The sequence below is a fragment of the Anthonomus grandis genome, chromosome 9, assembly GCF_022605725.1.
Source record: "Anthonomus grandis grandis chromosome 9, icAntGran1.3, whole genome shotgun sequence".
NCBI lineage: Eukaryota > Metazoa > Arthropoda > Insecta > Coleoptera > Curculionidae > Anthonomus > Anthonomus grandis.
This window is the reverse complement of record NC_065554.1, coordinates 11,836,562-11,861,908: the sequence shown is the minus strand read 5'-3', so window position 1 is coordinate 11,861,908 and position 25,347 is coordinate 11,836,562. Positions and strand designations below refer to the sequence as shown.

General features: G+C 31.2%; 3 protein-coding genes across 3 annotated transcripts in view; 1 reads left to right on the top strand and 2 right to left on the bottom strand.

The window, feature by feature from the left end:
• Positions 1-8,011, top strand: LOC126740151 (NAD-dependent protein deacylase Sirt4). The gene is made up of 6 exons (XM_050446081.1): positions 1-296; positions 356-491; positions 6,626-6,781; positions 6,839-6,971; positions 7,567-7,741; positions 7,795-8,011. Exons 1-6 carry the CDS (start codon positions 101-103, stop codon positions 7,932-7,934), a joined length of 936 nt encoding a protein of 311 aa, XP_050302038.1. The 5' UTR covers positions 1-100; the 3' UTR covers positions 7,935-8,011.
• Positions 7,937-25,347, bottom strand: part of LOC126740150 (sperm-associated antigen 6-like) — a 132,992-nt gene continuing 115,581 nt past the window's right edge. The window contains exons 9-10 of the mRNA XM_050446080.1: positions 8,421-8,580; positions 7,937-8,193 (exon numbers count right to left, since the gene is read on the bottom strand). Of these exons, the coding sequence (XP_050302037.1) occupies positions 8,015-8,193; positions 8,421-8,580 (339 nt within the window). The 3' untranslated portion in view covers positions 7,937-8,014. The remainder of the gene's footprint in view (positions 8,194-8,420; positions 8,581-25,347) is intronic.
• On the bottom strand, positions 20,138-21,024 carry LOC126740152 (putative nuclease HARBI1). Its single transcript, XM_050446082.1, has 3 exons — positions 20,659-21,024; positions 20,376-20,577; positions 20,138-20,236 (listed from the first exon to the last, which is right to left on the bottom strand). The coding sequence occupies exons 1-3, from the start codon at positions 20,987-20,989 to the stop codon at positions 20,233-20,235; spliced, it is 537 nt and encodes a 178-aa protein (XP_050302039.1). The 5' UTR covers positions 20,990-21,024; the 3' UTR covers positions 20,138-20,232.

The following is a 25,347-nucleotide window of genomic DNA, read 5'->3' as shown; positions in this document are numbered from 1 at the left end:
GAGGTTAGATGATTATTGTTTTGATTTTTGAATCTTTATTATGTAAACATCCAAAATGCCCTTTTGCACATTTGTACCTTGCATTACGATTTAAAAAAAAATGTCTGTTAAAATTATACAAAAAATTGCTATTTTAAGGAATCTACTACTTGCAAGACAGTATTCAACGCAGCTCCAACAATTCGTACCAAAACATAATCCCTGTTGTGAAACTGATGTTAACATTTTACAAGATTTTCTTGATCATTCGAAAAAAGTACTGGTACTAACTGGAGCAGGGATCTCAACAGAATCTGGTAATAATTGATAAAAATATGAAAATAAATAAATATTATTTTCAAAAATTTTTTAAAAGGTATTCCTGACTATCGCTCAGAAGGAGTTGGACTTTATGCTCGGACAAACCATAAGCCAATTCAGCATATTGAATTCATCAAATCGGCTTCCGTGAGACAACGGTATTGGGCCAGAAACTTTGTTGGGTGGTTCAGGTAAAGCAATAAATTGATCAATCAATTATGCTTTATTGTATGAGGAGCTAACACTCCTGTATTAACAAAGTTGTTAAAAAGAGGAAATTTATTTCCAACAGGTTTGTTACCCAATTACAGGAATAAAAGGAAAAAAAAATAAAAAAAAATATTTACCAAAATAAGTAAAAATGAAAAATCAAAATGCTTAACATTCTATGCACTTAAACAGACTATCTATATACATACTAGAAAGACTCTGCATCACCCATTTACTTAATACCTTCTATAATGGACATTAAACTGTCAACAAAAATATCGAACTGTTCATGTAAATTATTATTAATATAATTCTGACACATTATATTAATAGGGGATTTAAACAAAATATTAGTCCTAGCAGGATTTACATAAAATAATCTTAAATGCCTAGAGTTTATTCTTGGTACCCTAAAATTTATTCCAGCCAAAAGGGTGGGACAGTCAATCTTCTTATGAATAAGGTTATTTAAGAATTTTATGGAAAGAATTTCTCTTTTTTTTGCTAAGGGTATAATATTAAATTTATTTAAGTATAATTGACTATCCAAACCTCTGGCTGTAAAGACATCTTCCTCTCTAAACCAGAGATACTTCATAAACTTGCGCTGAATGCGCTCAATATCATCTATCAGGCTATTTTGTTGTCTTACGTAATATAGCACATTTTCTTTCTTTCTTTCTTTCTTAATTTTGTATCATAAGTAATTCCCAGATCAATCGCCTCATCCACTCTGGCCAACATAACATTATTTGCTCTATAGTCAAAATTGATTGGCAACAGTTTTCTAGAAAATGAGAGAATAGAGCATTTATTAACATTTAAATATAGTCTATTGATATTGCACCAATTCTCTACTTTGTTAAGATTTACCTGAAGGAATTCGCAATCGTCTTCAGTATCTATTTTTGTGAACAATTTTATATCATCCGCAAACAGTAAACTCTGACAAGACAGTAAATTGATCTTAGAAGATAAGAAGATACAATCCTTCATGATACAATTTCTCAAGAAAATAAAAGCCTTGCTTAACAATACTTTCTTGACCTGTTTATTAAAAAGTCTCTCAATATCTGAATTTTTGATTTCCAGAGGCAGAGGGTTAAATATTTTTATTCCCTCATATATAATTGAACTTTTAGTCAAGGAAATTTTTGGAATGGGTATTCTCAAATTATTATTTCCAAATCTTGTTACTATCAATGGCACTGTTCTGCTATTTAGTGATACTTTATATTTTTTGTAAACCATATTTGCAGTCATTAAGATAAAAAGTAAAGTCAATATTCCTTCGCGAATTTTACCATATGAAATTAGGAATGAAGGCATTTTACCTATATGAAATGATTATTTTTCAAGGAAGTAGTAGAAATAAAATTTAAACAAAAAGGATACAAGGGGTAAAAAATAATAGCCTATATAATTCTCCTCGGTCTGCCTTAAAACACTCTAAGAATAAAATTTGACACTATAAAATTTAAAGCAATACAGAGAGAAGGTGTCAGTAGTGTTTGTGAGAGAAGAGCATAGGAGAAAATGATCAGTTTTTGAAGTTTGGAAGTGTCTTATTAATAATAATAGTAATAATAATAATAATAATAATAATAATGTGTTTATTTTATAAATCATATAAAACAATCCTAATCATAAATATATATAATATTATTTTGTTGTTGATTTACAAAAGGGAGCCAAAAACAAAACAAAGATCAAGTCTGACACTGAAAACAAAAAAAAAGAATTCAAAAACAAATTATAAAAAATAAAAAAACAAAAAAATATTATATACTACCACAGTTGATGATGATGATACTACAATTCTGTGTCATAACAAAGATCAAAAAGTAGTCAGATCTCTCATAGTAGAGGACCTTCACAAAATTAAAGAGTGGTGCATCTGCAATCGGATTGAATTCAATGTTGATAAGACTTTTGTTCTGGGCTTTAAGTGTAATGTAGAGGGTTTTTTGTTTGATGAGCAGAGCCCACTACATGGTAGGGATTATTGTCGATTTCTCGGCCTCTTCATTGATGAGAGTTTAAGGTTTGACAACCACATTTTGGGCCTCGCTGCTAAACTTTCTTCTGGTTATTTTGCAGTCAGGGTTGCCAGGCATGAGTTGGGGGGGTTGTTTGCTCGTTCAGTTTATTTCGCCTTAATAGACTCTCATATCCGTTATGGGTTGCCATTTTGGGGTTTGTGCTCCAAGGGACTCCTTAACATAATTTTTACTATTCAGAAAAAAGCATTAAGGTATCTGTGTAGTATTGGTCTGAGAGTCTCTTGTAAACCTCTTTTTGTAGCGAAAGAATTTTAACCGTTTTCTCACTCTTTATATTGGAAACTGCAACACTCATACATAAGTCAGTAAGTCCACCATCCTGCACCAGTCATAATACTCGTCAAGTGAGAACGCATTGGACATGGTAGACAATTCTGCATTTCTTGGTTTAGTCATTGATAAAGATTTAAAGTTTTCTGACCATATAATAAAGTTAAATAAAAAACTTGCTTCTGGCTGCTTCTCTGTTAGGGCAACCGTTCATGAACTGGGGAGAGATGTTGCTCGTGATGTGTACTTTGCTTTGTTCGAGTCGCATTTAAGGTATGCTCTTCCATTTTGGGGTGCATGTTCAAATTATCTGTTTCAGTATGTTTTTGTGCTGCAAAAGACGGCTGTCACAAGTTTATTTAAGGCCCATTCTAGAATGCATTGTGGTAATCTTTTCAAACAGAGCCGTATTTTGACCCTACCATCATTATTTATTTTGGAAATTGCATGTTTAATATTCAAAAATAAGAACAGTTTTCCAATCCGACATCACAGTTATCCTACCAGACAGATTATTAATATTCCCCTTCCTATTCCTCATTTTACATCTATCAAAGATTCATTTATATATCGCGGTTTAATGATTTATAATCACATTAGCGTGGAATTAAGAAGTGTTCAGTCTTTGCGCCAGTTTCGTTGTAAACTGATGTCTGTATTTGCTTCTAAAAGCCTTTTATTCGATTGAAGACTTTTTTAAGGCTGAGGATGTTGTGTAGTAGATGCTAAGCTTTTAATCTGTTAATTTTAATTTTGAACATACCTTTATGTGTCCCTTTATCTCTGCTACCTTTGTCTACATGCATATATTTTGTTTTATAAAGATTTTGTTTGTAACATTTTTCTCTTGCATTTTTTTTTAGGCATTTTATATGTTGTATAAATGTTTTATATTTGTTTTGTAAAATCTGATTTGATTGTATTTATTTTCTGAAGCTTTGTCAATAAAATTCGTGTACTTGTACCAAATTTTCGACAATAAAGTACTTGAAAAAAAAAAGTGGGCAACTTATCTCTTCCAATCCCCACCTCCTCACTTACGAGAAACTCTCTTATATTTATTAGTCGTAAAATATTTAATCATGTTCCTTTTTTGATTAGGACTGTTACAGACCTTAAAAAGTTTAGGAGAGAACTAAAGCAATTAATCTTACCAAAAGCTTACTACAGCATTGAAGAGTATTTTAACGACTCATTTTAATATTTAAAATTAATTATATATCTGTTGATCAGATTTATTTTATTTATTTTGTATTATTCTTGTTTTATGTTGGTTCTTGCCTTTTATTTTCTTCTTTTTTGGTTTTTTTCTTTGATTATATAAAATATGTTTCTATGTAGAATCAAAATCGATTCTATATTCTGTTTTTGTCCTGTATCCTGTATAACCAAATAAATACCTAGTATTATAAATTCTAGGATTAGGAAGCTTTTAGCACAAGTTTGTAAACTTAGCAAATAAAGTATATTTTGACTTTGACATATTATAAACCTTGATCAAAGCATCACATAAGATGTAACCAAACACCATGCTACTAAAGCAGTAATTTTACCTTTCTTTTAAAAGAAGTTATAAGAGAAAGATGGCTAAAAAAACTGGTCTTGTGAGGAGGTGGGGTAATTAACCCCTTAAATCTTAAATTCAAGTTATAAACATCTGTTCGGTATTTAATCGAAATTTTAAGGAGGCCACTTATTAATTATAATTTTATGAAATAAGACCAAAGAATGTAATTTGCGTCTCTTCGCCATATTTAACCACTTACAGTCTTTTAGACAGTCAGTCTTTATTACTACATGCTAAATGAATCAAAATACTCATTTATCTCCTAATTATTACCAAGTTATTTTTTTAAATTAAAAAAAATCTACAAATACGTAATTATTAATTAATAAAAATATAGAAAAGTGATTCAAAACGAATGTTTAAGATCTCAAGTGAATAAAAATGTCCACTGTGACTTTTTCCAAATTTGCATTTCCACTGCATATTTGCGACTGGTTTTTGAACATATTATCTATTAGACTGTCAAAATGACAGATTGATGATTAAGATGTGAGGCTGAGTGTTGTTTCTTTGAAAATTCTGCAAGAAAGAGAAAAATGTCCTAGTAGTTTTGATCAGCAACTCCAAGTAGTTATTTTGATATTCATCAACAACAAATTTCTTTAGCTCTAAGTTATCCAGGAGTTTGTCCAAGAAATAAAGAAGTTTTGTGTTACTCCACTATAATTTTCTCTTATTATTATTGTTCTTGGATGATTATGTATTATGCAAGTTTCTCTTGAAAAATGGGCACTTCTTATAAATTGGTGCTAGAAAATTGGGCAGGCGAGAAAGATTTCCTGCTTACAAAACATTAAATTGCCTTGATTTGTATCTTGGTTATAAACTTTCCTTTGTTGGTTAATTAGACAAAAGTTAAAATTAAATGCATTGAATCTCAAATTGGTACTATCTTCACTCATTCATGTCTGATGGCTTCTAATTGTGAACATAGAAATTAATTGAGTTAAAAGTGAACTTAATATTCTGTGAAAGCCTATTTTCTAATAAATTTAACTTTATTACAATTTTTTTCATGTCACTAAATTCTTGAAAACAACGATTTTTTCAGCTATACAAGGATTTCCTGTTTCAAACGCATTGTTTCGAACATTCTTTACACAACCACAAGACTTAGATGTCATGTCATCACTTGTTTGAGAATGACACTATTAGACATGGCAGTAATATTAAAAATAATAATAATTTTAATGTCCGCAATTCAATGGTATCCTCACTGTTTTGTACAGTGGTGACTTATAGTACATTTTTTACGTGAGCTTATTTTGTAAATTTCTCATCTTTCTACAATTTCTTATCAAATACCTTCTCACTTTTCTTATCATTGGTGGTTTTTAAAGTCTTAAGGCGTTCAACCACTATGGATTCCATTTTAAAAAATAATAATATTACCATATAAACCGAGACACCAAATAGAAAAAAATACACATCATCATAACTATAGTCAGTATTTAAAAGTATAGAAAGTTGAAAAAAAACAAATCACGAAAAAACTTAGACTTGGAGTGATTATTCGCTAATTGGGACGACGTAGATCGCTCTTTTCTTTTATTTTGCGGTTATGTTAAAACACAAATATTATGGGCTAGGGTCGAATTTTCAATGCTTTACTATGAAAAATTTCATATACTTTATTATTATTTGACACTTAAAGCCTACCTGTCTTGGAAATTGTAATTGTCATACACCTTGAAATTGTATTACAGACTAATAGGTTGTTAGTTTTTTTTGTAGTTCTAATTTTATAAGTTTGTATATTGGCACTTATTGTTAGCAGCAAATGAGTACCAATTCAATTTTTTTCTCGTTTATAAATTAAATGGGGATTGCAGTGAGAACCTACTAACTTATAATGGTCAAATTACCTTTTTTGAATACTACCACTAACTTTAGGTCTGTGAAAAATCCTTAGATACATCTTAAGTTACGTTCATTTGGTTTTCTGAAATAGTGAAAAAGTTGCAATGCCAAATTAATGTAATTGTAAAATAGTTTATTTTATAAATAAACTTTTAATTTATTTTACCAGTCTTTTCACATACTCAGTTATTAAACCAATAAACACAGATCAGTTCTAATAATAAACAATTTCTTATGACCACTGAAATAAATGTTGAATATGCAAATGTGATCATTGTTGGAATTTATGCCATGTATCATTTTTAAAGGTTCTTCCACTACATTTGTCAATTACCTACCGTTATGTTATCTTCAGGTTCTCTAAAAGTAAGCCAAATCCGGTACACGTTTTTATAAGAGATTTAGAAATAGAGGATAAAAAGGTCCATTTCGTAGTAACTCAAAATGTTGATAGTCTGCATTTTAAGGCTGGCAGTAAAAACGTGATTGAGCTCCATGGAACCGCTTACCGGTAAGCCTAATAAATTACCAGGTTTCTGCTAAAATATTGTCAACTTATATTTTCTAGAGTTATATGCTTAAATTGTGAAGCAACATATGATAGACATTATATTCAAAATAAACTTCTTGAGTATAATAATGTTAATTTTGAAGATACTGCAAACATGATCAGACCAGATGGAGATGTTGAGATTCCTATGGTAAGAATGCTAGTTTTTTTCATTAAGAGTAGTATATATTAAGTAATTTTTATTATAAGTTAAGTAATAATAAGTTGAGTTTTAAAACATGTCAAATAACATGTGTGTATAAAAAAACTATAATAACATTATATAAGGGTATCCAAAATACCTAAATTTAGTATTTCTTAATAGAAACGTATACGAAAGAAAACTTTGAAAAGTTAGTAGAGAAAGTGTTTTCTCCACAAATAAAATGCTAATCCTTAATTATTATACACGCAAATAAAATGCTAATACCTAATAATTTCAGGAGTGATGCATTTCGTGATTGAGTGATTTATTTTTTTAATTTTAAAAAGTCTGATGGCGAGAACACTTGCCGAAATGCATCACTCTTGAAATTAGAGGATTAGCAAACAAAAACTTTCTTTCTCTTTTTTCTTTCTCCACAAATAAAATTGTGGAGAAACTACTAACTTTTCAATGTTATATTGACTCATCTTCAGAATGGACCTTTTCCTTAGTTTTCTTTATAAGAAGAAAACTATTTTTTGCATAACCACAGCACTAATGTTTTATTGTAGTGTAATGGCAATATATAAAATTCTTTTAGGATTTTATAAAAGGCTTCACACCACCAAGCTGTGAATCTTGCAATGGTATTTTAAAACCCCATATAACCTTTTTTGGTGACAATGTACCAAGAGCAACGGTAGACCTTGTAAAGGAAAAGATGTCAGAGAGTGATAGCTTGCTTGTTTTAGGATCTAGCCTATCTGTTTTTTCAGGTAAATATATAAGAAATTCCTTTAAAATGCTGAATTGTTATTTTGCTTTCTAGGTTATAGGATAGTTTTGCAAGCCCTAGACGAGAGTAAAAACGTGTGTATAATTAATATAGGGCCCACCAGGGCCGATAAACTAATTAAATTAAAAATCGAAGCGAAATGTGGTGATATTTTACCTAAATTTAAGAGATAACATTATATTTTATATAGTTTAATTAAAACCATTATTTTTTGAAAATCAATAATAAATGAATATTAAAATTTGTATAAGATTTATTTTTCCGCAACATCTGTAGCTTGGGTTGATCCAGACTCGGAACTCATATCATCTCTAGCTACCGACTTTACAATTTCAGTCTGCATTTCTTCACTCGTCTGACCAGTTTCACGAAGTACTGTCATAAGTTGAGGAGCATATTGTTCTACTCTATCTAGGAGAGTGTCTGGATAACCTTGAATTAAATTTAAAGAGTTAGAATTTTCTTAACTAAGCATACATGTCATCTAGGAAAGAATAAAGGTTGATATAAGGATATAAATGTTTTGTTTTTCGATTCTCTTTATACATTTTGTATTATTACCAGGCAAAGCTATTTAACATGTATTTTTGAGTCTATAGCTCGTTCAATATCCAGTTTTCTTATCTTAATTTCTCTAATTGTTTTAGTTTTAGTTTTACCTGGAGAATAAAATCTGACAATTTCTTCTGGAAAGCAGGAGTTTATTACAGTGATGTATTCCATCAAGGTACTACCAGGCTTAGCTTCGATTAATTGGACCTTTTTAAGGCCACCGGAGGTAACGAACAATCTTCTAGCTTTAGGATCATTTGGAAGTACCTACAAAAAAACACTGGATTAGAACAAAATATATGCACGAATACAAAGTTTCAATATCGTCCCCTTAATACGACAACTAGCTAACTCGAAATTTTACGGTTTTAAGTTATCAATTTTTTCCTACAGAATTTTTCACGCTTTTTTTGATGCTATAACTAGATAAGTCCTACTTTCGTTTAATCCACGAAAATTCAGTGGCAAAATGTAGTTATGTCTATAGTTTAAAAAAAACTTTGCCTGTTAAACTAGTCAGCTTGATTTATCTAACTGTGCATCTGCGATCCCAAAGATTTGTAGGACAAGTGTTTAGTTTGAGATACCTAGTTGTGCGCTTAGGAAACTTGACTTGACGGCTGCCCCTTACAGACATTTTTCAAGATATCTATTAGTGTGTATGTTGCGTGTGATATTATTGTTGTTGATATTATGTTTTTCTAGTTCTAGTAATTTTTTATGGAAATAGAGTAAAAATGTTTTCAAGAATGAAGCATATATTAACGTAACAGTTGACAGAGACTAAAGGTGAATTTAAATACAATTTATGCATAAAATATTATTAAAACAGTACGACTGTTTATATATACACTACCGGACAAAAGTGGAGAAACAAAGTGTCTTTTGTATTTATTTTTATATTAGTGTATTTGATCATTAATTTTTAATTTTTTTTAAATATAATTTTGTTTCTAGTCTTCAGTACCTCAATAAAAAATTTAAAAAAAAACAAGTGACAACTATAATATATAATATATTTTATAATTATATTTATAATATATTTTTATATATTTATTTATAATATATTTTATTCTTGTTTTTACAGGGGACAAAAGTGGAGAAACACAATTTTTATTTATTTTTTATACCCAATGTATTAGTTAGTTGTACATACAAAGACTAATAATGTGTAGCAAAACCATTATTTTTTATAACTTCAGCACACCGACTTCGCATAGGGTTCATTAGGCTGTCAATATAATCTGCTGAAATGGAATTCCACTCCTCTTGAAGAGCTGTGAAGAAATCATCCTGGTTTCTAAATTTATCTTTATTTTTTTGTCTGATTTTCCTATCTAAATGGTCCCATAGGTTTTCTATCGGGTTTAGATCCGGACTTTGTGCGGGCCATTTCATAAGGGGCACATTGTTGTCTTCAAACCATTTCTTTACTACTTTTGCGGTATGCTTCGGATCGTTATCCTGCTGAAACGACCATCGAAGCGGCATATTTTCTTCTGCGTATGGAAGCATATGATCCTGAAGAATTCTTAAAAATTGAAATCTGTCCATTTTTCCTTCAACTTTTCTTAATGGTCCTACTCCTGATCTGGAAAAGCAACCCCAAACCATGATATTGCCTCCTCCATGTTTCACAGTTGCCCTGGTGTACTTTGGATTAAGTCTAGTATTGGCAGGACGACGAACCCATTTCATTCCATCATATCCGAATAGGCAAAACTTACTTTCATCAGAAAATAGAACCGTTTTCCACTTTTGGGTTGTCCAATCAAGATGTTCCTGTGCAAATTGGAGTCTAGCCAATCTATTCTTTTTAGAAATGAATGGGTTTTTGGCTGGACGACGGCTATAAAGTCCAAATTCAGTTAAACGACGACGAATAGTACGCACAGATACCGAAACCCCAGGTATTTCATTATAAATTTCTGTGGCGGGCATAAAGGGATGTTCTGTTCCCAACATTTTTATTTTTCTCTCAATAACTATTCGTTTTCCTTGGCCGTCCATACCTTGGACGGGTAGTCACACTATTATATTTTTTAAAAGCAGCAATAGTTTTTGAAACTACTGATCTATTACGATTAATTTGCCTAGCAATTTCACTTTGTTTTACACCAGCTTGAAATTTTAAAACAATTAATTTTCGGAGATCAATTTCCGCGAGGCATTTTGCACAAATCGTAAATAACAGTTTAACACTCAACGTTAAGATCAAACTAATGATAAATAATCACTTTAAATACCAAATAAGATTTGTTTGGAATGTTTATTCACTTTTGTCCGCATAAAATAGCATAAATAATTTTTTGATCAACTGATAAGGTCAATACAAACAAGAAGGATGTGTTTTTATGCTGCAATAATAGAGCTAAATATTTTCTACTAAAAATGTACAATAATATATTGTATGTTAAGATGTTATTGTTAAATTTGTAAATGTTTCTTCACTTTTGGCCGGTAGTGTATGTTACGTATTAATTAACTAATTATTTTCTTAAATTTAAGTTAAAAATAATGTCCGCTGGTATTATTTAGAAATCTATCATAATTTCAAAGTATTACTGTAATTTTGTAGGAGTATTTTTAAACTTATTTTTAGTTTCAATAGCCAATGATGACATGTCGTCAGCTGTAAAATTTTGCAACGAATATGTGCCAAAAAAGGGTATACCGGACAAATCTATCGGCAAGTACCTAGGTACTAATAAATAACCTTTGTTTTTTTAAAGAGTTTCTTCATTACCACATATTGTGATGCCACTACTGTTGGCCTACAAGAAGTTACTTTAGGAAATGAAAGTTTTAACGGTAAGAATACTCTTTAAAAATTAAATTTTAAAACCTTATTTTAAGTCTTATACTCGATTGGTAATATTATTATTAAGATTTTTTTTTAAAGATAATCTTTTTAAGTCATTTTTAATTAAGTATAATGTTTAATTTTATTATTTGCATTTTTTTTATTTGCTTGATATAGAAGAGTTGCCTGTTAGGACAGAGAAGTCGAGAAAATGAAAGAGAAATGAACAAAGATGGAGACGAAATGCCGCAAAATTAAAAAGGCAACGTGGGCCACTATACATATAATCTAGAGGTAAACACGTTTCGGCCATAACAATGAAAGATCCTTGTTTAGCTACCTGCAAACGAAGATGCAGAGAATTTTTCTCCTATGATGAACGATAGGCGATTTTTCGGAGATATTATCAGTTAGAATCGTACGAAAAAAAGCGGAACTTTAATCATGGTCATACAGGAAAAAAAGATAAAAAGTGGCATACTAAAGTAAAAAAACTAATTCTACTAAATACTAAACACCATTTTTTCCTTTCTGTCAAAAAATTCAAATATAATTCAGGTGTGTAAAACGATGTTAATCAATACCCTAGGAATACGAAAGGGAGTTGTGGATATTCCTATAAAACAGAGAATTGAAGAAAACACAAGTTGTGTGGGAGACGAGCGAGGTAAATATAAAAAAAGTTTAAAGCTTCTGAAATATTAAATAGTGCAAAAAATTCCCTGTAGTCAGCTGACATTAATGTTGCTCAAAGACGCAACGTAAATATTTGGCCTCCGATCTAAACAAAACAATTATGTACTCTCTTTATAAAAAATAATGCAATGAAAAAAATCAAGCGCCAGCTAGCCTTGCAATTTATATAGAGTTGTTTTAAGAGGAGTATGACCTTGGTTTTTATCGACCTCGCAAAGATCAGTGTCGGATTTGTATGGCCTATAACTCCCCTTTAAGTGATAAACCATCTATAGAAACTGAGTATTTAGCTTATATAGCAGCTAAGGATAGAGCGCGTGATGAAAAGCGATTGAGCAGACAGTTGGCGGAAAATTCAAATGAAAAGCTCATAAGTTGCAATTTTGAATTGTAACACGAGCGTTTGGTGCCAAATGATCCCAATAATAATGCTTTATTTTATAGGCAAAGATTTAAATTATTTAATTTTGCCATTTACAATATTGTCTCCAACCAAGGTGATTATGTGGGCAGAAGTTGAAGGCAAACGAGGCAGCTGTGAGATTGCGACCTGTTTATATAAATACTTTGAATCTTTGCCTAAAACAACAAATCAGGTTCAGTGTTTTAGTGATTAGTGGTGGGCAAAATTTAAATAAATTCGTAGCTAGCATGTGTTTAACAGCCGTCCAAAATATTGCGAATTTGGAAAAAATTGAACTTAATTTCTTACTTTCGGGTCATAGCGAAATGGATTGTGATTCCATCCACTCCGCCATTTCGACAGAATTTAAAAGGGTAGGCAAAACTCTAAATCAAAAGATAGGAAAACAATTGCTAGATGTGCCCGACGGAAAGGTGATAAACCTTAAATAGTTCATGACATTACTTACAAACAAATATTTAATTGGAAAAGTCAAAAATAAAGTTTTAATCTTTAAAGGCAAGGGCAAAAGTGGAAAGCATTAAGAGTGCTTGGCAGAAAATGTGTTGTATGCTCTTTTCTAAATCAGAACCGTTCATATCAAAATTCAAAGAAAATTTTGATGATGAATTTAGGAGTTTAAATTGCCAAAGGAAAACAAAATCATCTCTAGTCAAAAAGAAAATGCCTAAGTCTTTGAAATATAGCGGAATACTTATAACTAAGATCTTTTGAAATTTTTTAACAGTAAACCTCCCGCAATACTGATTATAAATAAAGCCTTTTTTGAAAACCTTTTATTTAAGGAAACAGGCAGAGTTGTTCCTGAATCCGATTTAAGTGAGGGTGAGTGACAGATTAGTACATAAGTTACATTACTTTTTAAGTTGTTCATTTTTTTAAAGGTGTTTTTAATATTAAAATCTTGTTTTTACTAGTTTGTCAACCACTAGATATTTGCATTTTTCTTTTTAAATGTCAAAACTATATGTGTCATTTTTTAATAACAAAAAAACTAAAACAATGGCTTACATTTCCTAAAAATATTGAGTATATACATTGATCTTATGTCCGTGAGGTATATCCAAAGAAATATTTAAATATGCTTTAATACAAAATTTTTAACATTTAAAATAGCTTTCCTAACAAATTTCGAATTACCTAGTTGTAGTACTAAAGGAACGATATGTAAATTAAGAAAGCGTTATTAAAATAATGGCCAAATAAAATTAAAATCTAGATGAAATATAATAATCCAAAATCTAAATGAAAGGAAGCGTCACTCCTAAACCATAGAAAACGCGAAAGATTATTCCTTAGATAAGTGTAATCTCCAAATAGTGACTCAAGGCGCTGGTATTATTTGGCGCGTCGACTACTCAGGCTATTTGGCATAACTCATGGTAATTTTGTCATAAATTAAATACTAGTATTATTCATATTTTTTTCCCAAAATATTGCATTCTACATGTATACTAACCAGTCCATATTTCTATCTTAATTATACAGGGTCCGGCAAAATGATCTCCCACATTTTGATTTTTAATAAAAACGCCAATGTAAATGCTATTTATATTTTATTTTTATTAACTAAAATTATATGGTATGCCATTTTGCTTTTATTAAGTTTTGAAAATTACAGAGTCCAAGTGGCGACCATTTCTTTCGACACACATTCGAAGCTGATTTCTGAAAGTTTCCATTACTCGAGCAGTAATTTGAGGCGATATTCCTGTAACTTCTTGGCGTATGGCTGTTTTCAATACATCCACGTAACGAGATTACGCGTCCTGGAAACATTTCCCTTAACAGGTCCATTGTCCTTCTTGCCGTATGAGCTGTAGCCCCATCCTGTTGAAACCACACATTCGGATGTTCAAGTTCCCTAAGTTTCCCTAAGTTTTGGTTCCAAAAAATTACGTAGCATGTCGACATATCGATCAGCAGTGACGGTAACCGTTACCCCTCCTTCTTCAAAAAATTGCCGGACCCTGTACTATAACTTTTCTAAGATAATGATAAAATAGTTACTTGTAATTCGCAATTATTGTAGAGGTGGGTCGTCCGTATGATTCGTACCAATGATACGAATCTCACTTGTTTGTCGATTCATACGAGTCCTACAAACTTTTTCGAATTCCGAATAAATTCGTATCGCATGCAACAGTTTTACCAACTGCGTTTTGTTAAATCGGCGATCGCAACTCGTATCTGTATTTTTGTATTGACATATTGGTTCGGCATCGTATTGTGTAAATGTGAAAAAAATTGAATTTTTTAAAAAAATGTTTCAAGTAATATACAGCTACTGGAAAAAATTAAGTGGCACGTCTTTTAATTACTCTTCGAAGACGACAGAAATAATCACCTTTTTCCCAGATTAGCTGTCGCCAAATAGGAATAAATTTCGACCACGGCTTTTAGACTATAAATATTCATTTAAATGTTGCTCGTAGCAAAACTTCGCGCGTCAAAATGTCTCAAGGCAATTTTTAGACGCCTCAAAAATTTTTACGGCAATTTTCACACGTTCCAAAATATTTCACGTCCATTTTTTCACGCTTTAAATAGTTTGACGCCAATTTTTACACGCGCCGGAAACGTTAACGCAAATTTTTACACGCGTCAAAAATTTTAGCGCCAATTTTTACCCTCCAAAACTTTTAAAGCCAATTTTTGCCTGTTTCAAAAATTTTCACGCCAATTTTTACACGTGCCAAAAACTAACGCCGATTTTTGCCCACCTTAATAAATTTACGTCGATTTTTTACACATTGCAATAATTTTGGGGCAAATGAGGCTAAGAAAGACAAGCCTTTCTTAGCATACAAAACAAATTAAAAAAGGCTAATGATAGGTGGCAACTGAAGATAATGACACATCATCCTCACCACTCAATCCATCTTCCTCGCTATCTTCAGATTTGACATGTTCATCCTTACTGCTGAAGTTCTGTGAAAACTGTCCAAATTTCTTATCTTGACAACTCAATAGCTTCAAGTTATATTTAAAATAAACAAGCTTTCCTGAACGGATGGTTTTTTTATCAGCATGTGCTTTTGTTAATTGTGTATGCTTAACATTTTCACAGCCACATCCTTTAATGCGCAATTTGACATCCAATTCTTCCGCTGGCGTAAGTAACGGGCATTACATCGGATGATGTTTTATATAAAGAGGAAACACCCTTTGATGCGATCCAAATATTTGGTTTATCAAATTGGTTTTGTCCTCTTCTGCAGTTGGTGATTTCCTCTATTACCTTGAGATCTACTGAAGAGGTATCAACTAAGAGAGCAATAGCTTTTTAAATTCCTCATGCTGCAAGTTTTCGTTATGTACCTCGGATCTAGCACATAGGCCGCGTTCCTAGTATCGGTACAAATTATTTCAATTCACTGTCTTAAATTTTTCATATGTGATACTTCTGCTTCATTCAAAAATGGACTTACTGACATTTGAGAAGGAAACATGTACAGCTTGTCGCATTTTTATTGTCACAAATAGACACATCGATGGATAAGATTGAAGTCTTGATTTTAGCACGAGCAATACTCTGCATCAACATGATTGACTCTCTGAGACAATGTTTGTTAGCCTGAATGCTGTACTGCCCTATCTGATTTCTACAGGCATATTTAGCGATTTACTATTGCCACATTGTTTTTCTTTCAAAACTATATTTGTTTTAAATTTAAAAAATTAACATTTTGTTTACATCCGAAGCGTCTTTCTGAACTCTCCTTCATAAGCAAATTTTTCCCATGAGAAGCACATCCACGGAATACCTGGTTACTAATCTTTAGCCCAAGCAGCTCTAATATTAACCGCGTTATCTGTCACAATGGATCTTTATTTGTGTGAACTATGTAGTAAATACTACTCTCACTTCTAATGTTTGACCACCTATCGCTCATGAAACTATAGTTTCCTATTTCAGTGTCAATTTGAGATTTTACTTGGTTTTTTAATTTTTCATAAAATGCATTCAGATGGTCGACATCTGCTTTATATTCGAAACATTAAATGATTAACCGATTTTGAGATGGTCGATTCCGGTCAAAATCTCGGTCAATTTCTCGCAGTCAATTGCCCAGACACAACACTAGTGAAATGTAAATATTGTAAATATTATAAATTTGTATGTAAAAATAAATTATATTTAGGGACCTAATAGCCATAGATACAATAGTTTGTCGTCCTCTATGATTTAGATTTAGTACTTATAAGAATCTTTAAGTTAGTACCATTCGTATTATACAAATCTCAATAAAGATGCGAATCGCCCAACTTTAACTATATTCTAACCAGATCGGTGATTACATAAGCTCAAAAAGTGTTTATGAAGATTTTTCAAGTTTATACTCTTTAAGGTATGCCCATTCATCATCGATGGTCAAATTTCCAATTAGTTACAAATTTCCAATACCTATATTAGGGTAACGATATTGTGAGCACCGCACGACGTCCCGAAGGTTAGCGGGAATCTTCCGGAACAGCGTTCTGCCGAGTATATGAGGAACCGCATCGCCGATAGTTGTCGGCTGTCAGTCCAGTAAAAATAAATATTTCTAGTAGTAGCGAGTGATCGTGTTTTCGTAGTATAATGTGTAAATAAACTAGTTGACTTTTTTCGATTTTAATTCAAACCTAACGAACGGGAAAAACACTACACTAGGTTTTAGTAGATCGGCGCGTACATATGGCTTTTGACGAAAACCATTTTCAAGAGATGGCTCTTTTCAAATTCATGTTCAAACGCGAATTCATATTCAATGATGGCAAAATGGTGGTTAAAAACTATTGTGCAAATACTTCCAATATTCATTGGCCATTATAATGTAATTATAATGCCAAAGAAGTTGGTGACTCAATACTAAAATGTTGTCTGGGCCAGTAGAACAAAAGCCACCGTAACTTGCCCAGTATTTGTGATCCATTATTATCCGTCTCATTATAGGTCACAATTTTGCCTTCAGACATTGCGTCTGAATATAAAATTCCATAACCTTGCAATTTTATTTCATCTGATACTGGGTTTTTATCATTTGGTATCTGGTTTTTTATTGATTCGGCTATAAGATAATACAGATATTTATATTAGGCCAACGTTAATTATTATTATAACTAATATTGTTTCTGAAGAAAGTTAGCGAAACATTCACTTCGTTTGTTATTGGCTATTGCCACTATTTTCCAGTAAGATGTTAAATTTCTCCATTAAATTTAAAAAATAAGATTTTTTTAATAAAAATGAATATAGAACTTCTAAGATAAGAATATTATCACGTGTGTTACTTTAAACACTATCGTAGCAGATGTTTAATAAATATTACTTTTTATAATATAATCATTATTATTAAGATCCAACATAAAATTTTTTTTAAATTTAGTATTGAAAGTTTATTCACCTCCTACCGCAAATTTATTTGCGGCGTATTGTAGTTATTGTGGATAAACACCCCCACAGTATTAGCCCACACACCACCATTGCTTATTAAGCTACTTCATTTGCCAGACTACGTTTTTAACACATTAATGCGATAATAATTAGATCTTAATCTTTTCGACAAATTTGTCCGGACAATCCAATTTTGCTTCAATAAAATAAATATATGCGACGCTACTGAATAAAATTTGCGCGTGCAATATACGGTTACGTAAATCTTGATGCAGGACTATAATACCTTTAAAACGACCGCACAAACAAACAAAGCAATTTGAAGCCACCCAGATCGAGTTCAATTTCAATTAATTGATTATTCCATTACGTAAACTACCAACTAATCAAACTTTTGAAATAGACGCAGTGTAAGGACAATTAGTTTAATTTTACATTTAATTGGCCCTATTCTTGTATTAATCATTTATTTGAACTTCGTACTTCCGTAAAGCCAACCTTATGCCTCGGCATCTTGAAACTTTAGTTTAGCTATACTCGTGGTAATTATTCATCTAATATAATATATTTACCTCTCTTATGCCCGTATGCACCGTTTTAAAACCTAAACGTACTTAGCTAATTGAGATTACATTAATCTTCTTTGTTTATGATGCATCGTACGGGAATTATCTAATCTAAATTTATGATATGGCAACACTGTTAGCTTTCAAAAAAAAGCATATCAGATGGATTTATGAGATTTTGAGGTTACAAAAAGAAAATAAAAGTCGATATTATAAACAAAAAAAAACTTATTATTATAACTGTAACATAAGTTGTAGTAAAAATTAAGTGATTTTGTCAATTTTTTTGCTTATAATGGCAGAAAAAAAGGTGGCAAGAATCCCCAAATTTTCACCCGCGGAGAAAGAATCTTTAATGAACATTGTCATGAAATACGCTTCAGTCTTAGAAGATAAAAGAACCAATAGAACTAGCATTGAAGAGAAAGCTGAAATATGGAAAAAAATTGTTAACAATTCAACCCCTGTTTTGGCATTTAGAAGTCATGACCAACTCAAAAGGTTGTATGACAATAAAAAAAAGGATATTAGGAAAAAATTGGCAGAACACAAGAAGGAGATTTATTTAACTGGAGGGGGACCTGCACCCCCTGACATAGTTCTCAATAGAGTAGACAATCTATTGTTACAAGTTCTAAATGAAAAATCTGTGAAAGGGTTTAGTTCTGAATTTGATTCTGACAAGTATTTTAACCAGGATGACAGCTTGACAATAACACAAAAAGAAAATTTTGAACCAATTCCCAAGAAAAAGAAGACTGACATTCAGGACACATCTAATAATGTTGAAGATGTTAACATTTTTGAATTTGTTCCAACAGATGTTACTGACAATGGCAATAAGGTAAGGACAATATATCTTTAGGCATAACAAATAGTTTAATTAAAAAGATTTTAGGCTATAATACCTGAGTCAATCTATTATAATCAAAGTACTAGGTGTCCTCCAGCAGTACTACAAAAACCTATTAATTCAAAACTCATACCTCATAGAGAAACTAGTGAAGCTACTACCAGTAGTACAATAGTGAGCACTCCTGGAAATGAAAGAAGAAAAAATAAAATCCCTCAATCAAATAGAAGAAGACCCGTTGGAGGCCTGCATGCTTTAACATCATCTGATGTCAGTGAAAAGTATAATATCTTATTGGACAGAAGATTAGTTTTAATAGAAAAACAAATTGAACAGGCAATTGAGGCCAAACAATTTGCTCAAGAGGAACATAAACAAAAAATTATAAATTTAAAGTTAGAAGAAGATAATTTGAGCTTGCAAAAGCAAGAAAAGCTACTGAAAATAGAGCTATTAAAGACAGAAATTACATATAAACAATCACTGTTTAATACAGTGACCTCAACCATCTAAATATTTTTGGACTTGTTTTAACAAAATTTAATATTTACCAAAAATGCTTAGTTTTATGTTTATTTGGATATTTATTTCTTATAATCTCACTAATTATATATCATTAATATTAGGGTTTTGCAAAAGTACAAGTTTAATAAAGTTAAGCAAGTTTAATCCTATAGCATAAGTGCAATTTTGGTTATTAACTTATTTGATTTTTGAAGTATAAAATTTGTTGGGAAATATTCTAATAAAAAATCTTTATATATTTTTTGTTTTATTATAGACTAAATTATTTTTTAATGCCTAAAGATGTATAAAATAATGTTCAATTAAATGTCTGCGTTGGTCAAAAGCATTACGGTTTTCTGGGTTTCTTCTTTCAATGACATCAGGAATATTTCCAAGCTCAATTAAATAATTAAGCTCTTCTGCATTTATATTTTCTGCTGAGGTGGTTCATCTTCATTGTTTTCTTTTGCAACATTATGCAATATTCCAGTGGCCACTATTATGTCACTGGCTAATTCTGGCTTGTATCGCAATCCATAAGCCAAAATAGGAAACCTCCTTTTCCAAACACCAAACAACCTTTCTATAATATTGCGTGTCCTAATATGAGCCTCATTGTATAACTCCTCTGCATGGTTTGAGGGATTTAACAAGGGTACTAACAGGTAATTGCGGTTAGCATATCCACTATCACCTAAAATTATCAACCAATATATAAGTATGTATTACAACAATTCAAGTCGTACATAGAGTACTAGAAATGAAATTATAAAGTAATATTAACCAGTAATTTTAAATTTATATAATGGAAAGATGTTTTATAACTGTTATACCTGCCTAGTAAAACAGAATCTTGGAATTCTTGTCCCTCAAATCTTGCACGTATCCTGCTATTATTAAAAACAGTTAAATCATGTGCAGAACCAGGCCATCTTGCCACAATATCTTGAATTTTTAGCTGTGAATCCCCAACAACCTGGGTGTTAATAGAAAAATATCCCTTTCTATTCCTAAATACCTCGGCATCATCTCCTCCTAAAATCATGATTTATTATCATTTCGAGACTATAAAGGTATTAAAATGGATGAAGTTTAAAAATAAAAGGCACTCCTTACCAGGCGACTGAATTCTAATGTAAGTACCATCGACACAACCAATCACCTTAGGAAACCTGGAAATATTGTAATAGTCTGTTGAAATTCTTAACTTTTCATGCTCATTTTGTGGCATTCTCATGTGATGTGGCCTTGTGAGGCAAATTGCTCTTGTAACCCTCCTGAAAGTCCTTGAAACTGTTGTTTGATGACATTCAATAAAATCTGATATTGCCGTTTGATGGTTGCCACAAGAATACAATCGTAATGTTGTTAGCAACTGATTTATTGGTGTTAAACTATTGTTGCTACAAGAGAAACAAATAATAGTCATAAGAACACTTTGAAGCATTTCTGGGACAATTTTTTTTTATCTAAACAACTTACAGGTCATTGTTGTACTCAATCTGATCTTCAATTTCACTTAAAACAGTCTGTTTAGGTAAGCGAAATCGACGAAAAAATGAAAAATTGTCCATGCTGTCGAAATATTCACTTCTTTCATAGTTTCGTCGGGGAAAACCGAAATTGATAATATCTAGCATTTCTTGGTCATCATCCACAAAGAGTTCATCTTCTAAATCCATTTTATAAAAGTGATATGGGTAGACAGTAAACTAAAAGGACATGCGGTATGCCACCAATTTTATTAACAATATTTTCAATTCAAGCAAACTGAGAACAAACCAGGAAACCACAATAAAACATAAGTTAGGTTAGAAAACCAGTTAATCGCGGGACTAAACCTTCCTCTTCCATGGATCTTGTAATCGAAAGCTTAAACGATTCTTTTCATACGGTGCATCACAAATTTTTGAACTAAGCGAGCTTAAACCCATAATCCAGATTAAGTATATACGGTGCATACGGGCGTTAATAGTACAGTCAATTTGTCATCTGAAAAGTGTCAACTTCGGCAAGAGTAGGCGAAATATTGATAATTTGACAAAAGTTAGTGTTTCTTATAAAGAGCCCAAAAACAAAAAGTTGCGATCCCTCCCTCCGTACAATTTTTTTGTAATCGATTTTTTGTGGGTTTTAGGGAAAAGTGTCCGAAACAAAAAATGTTTAAATTGCCTACAATTTTAATTCCAGGATCTTTTCTGTAAAATCCAATGCGCAGAAGGTAGAGGCTGCCTCATCAGTCAGCTAACATTACAAAATTTCGTACTGAAATTACTTTTTTTCGGTGTTTCAATCATTTTTAACGCGTAGAACTCAAAAAAAAAACGACAAAAATGATGTATGCATTTCTTTGAATATCTCGTTATCGAGCTACGGCGCGTTTATTTTCCAAAAATCGCATTATATCAATATGAATGGCACGTAATAATTTACTGAGGCTGTTTTGTTTCAATTAACGTTCCCACAGCATGTAATTTACCAAAAAAATTGTGTATCATTCCATCATTCTTGGATGATTTTTGGTTTACTCAAAAATTTTTTGGATTCTATTTTTCACAAAAACTACTCAATTTAAAGAAATTTTTTTAAGACAAAAACAGTTTAAGATCCAGATATCGACAACCTACCATTACAAGTGTTCAAAAGACCGGGGAGTAATGACCAAGATGTCAAAGAACTGACAGTGGCTAAAGGTGCATCAATCTCTAGAGCGGAAAAAGAAACTTCTGACTACCGTTTGACCTTTTTTGACCGCTGGACCAAGTTATTTTTTTTATCAAAAACCACCCAATGTCGTTCAATTCGCCATCATATAAAAGAGTTTTTGGAACTTACATTTTGTCTACGTCTTTAAAACAACCGGTGAAATACTACTAGGCCTTAAATCTTTAACCTTCTTAGATTCGGGAACTTTAGCTATACACCGTTATGGGAAAAATTTAGCGGCTTTAGTTGCTCAATATTATGCCGCTTTGCAATCTAAAAAATTTCGAGTAGTTTCGAAGATATCCAAAAAAAAAACGAATTATCGAAAAAAATTTACTATTTTCTGCTGAGTTTATAGCTACTAGAGCCAATTTTTCCCCTTGTTGGATTTTCCTTTAAGATGCTTGAGGTTTGACAATAACTTATGAATTATTTCGCTCTACATTTTATATATTACATATTAATTTATTATGTAAAAATGTTTTCGAGTGAACAAAAATTTGATATGCTAGCTTGTTACATTTTAAGTTATCGAAATTGTTATAACGCGGAGCAAATTTATTTGAATAAATATCCCGACAGACGGCAGCCAAACAGAAGAACCTTCTGAAAGAATACGGTGCATTTAAAAAACCTGTGGATTCGCGACAAAAACCAAGTAACGAAGACAAAAGGACGAACGTATTATTAGCTGTTCCTGAAAACCCTGGTATTACAACATGGGAAATTGAAAATAACGTAGGCGTGAGCAAATCCACGGACCAATTTATTTTAAATTTCATCCGTATAACTATAGACTTTGTCAAGGACTTGTTGACAAAGAGTGCATTTTGGATTCAATATGTGGGCTAGTATTGTGGGAAGAATTTTAGGTACTTTCATTTACCATCATAATTTAAATTCTGAGCGTTACCTTGAATTACTGCCAAACGATTTAGAGGAAGCTTAAGATAATTTACCTGTTGCAGAAATTCGAAACCATTGGTTTCAACAAGATGGAGCACCTGCTCTTAATGCCAGAGTAGTTAGGGAATATCGATCAACTAGATTTCTAAAAAGGCACATCAGCACATATTCCAGAACGCCATGGCCAGCATGTTTCCCCGACATTACTACTTTAGATTTTTTTTTGGGAATATGTTGAAAATTATTGTATTGCTATTGTTTGTTAATGTTGTTGAATTAATTTATTAGCCAACATTAAATTAGTTGTATTGAGTTTTAAATTACTTTCTTCTGAGATATCGAAGATATATTTTTTTATTGGCCTTGTGTCGAGCACATTTAGCCACAAGTTCCGAGTGGAATAACGGTTAGTGGATAAGGTACTCATGTTATATGATGGCTCTTATCTCACAGCCACCTATATACCTGTGTCTCAAACAAATTAGAAAAACTCATTGGTTCACTTAATTATATAAAAACTTATATCTAACTCTCTATAATACAGATATCTGCTTAATGAAGATATTTAATAATGCTTAAAACAGGTCTAAGACATAATTGAACGATAACTTGTGATACACCGTTAAATTTGGAATTAAAAGCACTTTTAATATTTCATATGGAAAAACCAAGTCCGTATTTGAAAAAAAAATTGATGATGGTGGCCCGAAGACGAAACGTCCGATCTGAAATTTAATAACGGCATCTTAAAGAGCGAAAAAAGTCATTTATTTTCAAAAATCTTTTGTACTGAAGGTTTTTTTTTCAGATATTTCGGAAACTAATCGGAATTTTTTAGATTTCAAAGTGGCATGTTATTGAACACCCAAAGCAGCAAAATTCTTTCCATTTAACCAACTTTCTATATCTCATGGTTACGGAGATCCTTGTACTGGTCCTCCTTATCTTGGACACGTTGTATAGTGACTTGATTATATGTTTTTTCCACAAGCAAATGAATTTCCCAAAATACAGGTACGAATAATATTTACATAAATGCGGTTTTGAAAGTACATGAGATTAAATATTTTATAAAAAGATCATCTTCTCCAACACAGAGTTGGAACTGATTAAAATCATTATTTCACTAGTTCAGAGTTGATTCATTCATTAATCTAAAATTAAGCTTATTATTAGACGTTAGCGTTAATATTATAGTTATCTATAATGTTAGAGTTAATATTATTGTTATGAAAATGAATGAAGTCATTTGAAGTGCTATTAGGTAAATTATTACAATAAGCAAAGGAGTTAATTTAATATGACTGGTAATTCATGAAGTATATGTAAGTATGATGAATGGTTCATATTTATTAATTAGATTTTCGATATTAGTATTACAAAGATATATAATAATATTCATTTTATTTTTGTGATACAACATTTCCCATGATAACTGAGAAGCTTCTTGTTCAATAAAAGAATCGCCAATAATATTATAGTTTCTATACCTTAGATATTTAATTTTATCTTTATGTAATATCATATTGAAAGTGGAATAAACCAAATAATGGTCTGAGATTGTATTAGAAATATATAGAGATTAGAAAATATCTTTTGTCACTTAGACAGGAAACATTATATATTCATAGTAGTACAATAATTAAAAATTTAATAATAAACTCTGTATGTAATACATAGTTACATAATATTGTTTACAAAAAAATACAAACTTGGTACAGGAAAACCATAAATTTGCCAAATTTTCTAGAAAGTATTTATAATAAATAAACACATTTTTATTTTCGAGTTAAAGTTACGATCTGGTTATTTGTGTGGCGGAAAATATGCCCGGGACATTAATATGTCGCGGATTCCGATACCCATGAAAATCGTTTTTCTCTGTTTATACTGTGAGATAAAATTTATTTTTCATTCTTTTAGACGCTCTATTAAGGAAATTTTGCTTTACGGTTTAAGCCAACAAACACTCGAGGAAAAATAAATGATTTTCCTCTAAAGAAGGCAAATTACCAATAAAATAAATATTTACTATACCATATCATCTATAGTTAATAAATATATTTATAACTATATTACTGAAAATTCCACAAGATATAACTTTTTTTTTAACGATACACCCATCAATTTTATTAATATTTTTGATTTTGACTACACTGAAATTTGAAATATGGAAAATCAAAGGGTTTTAGT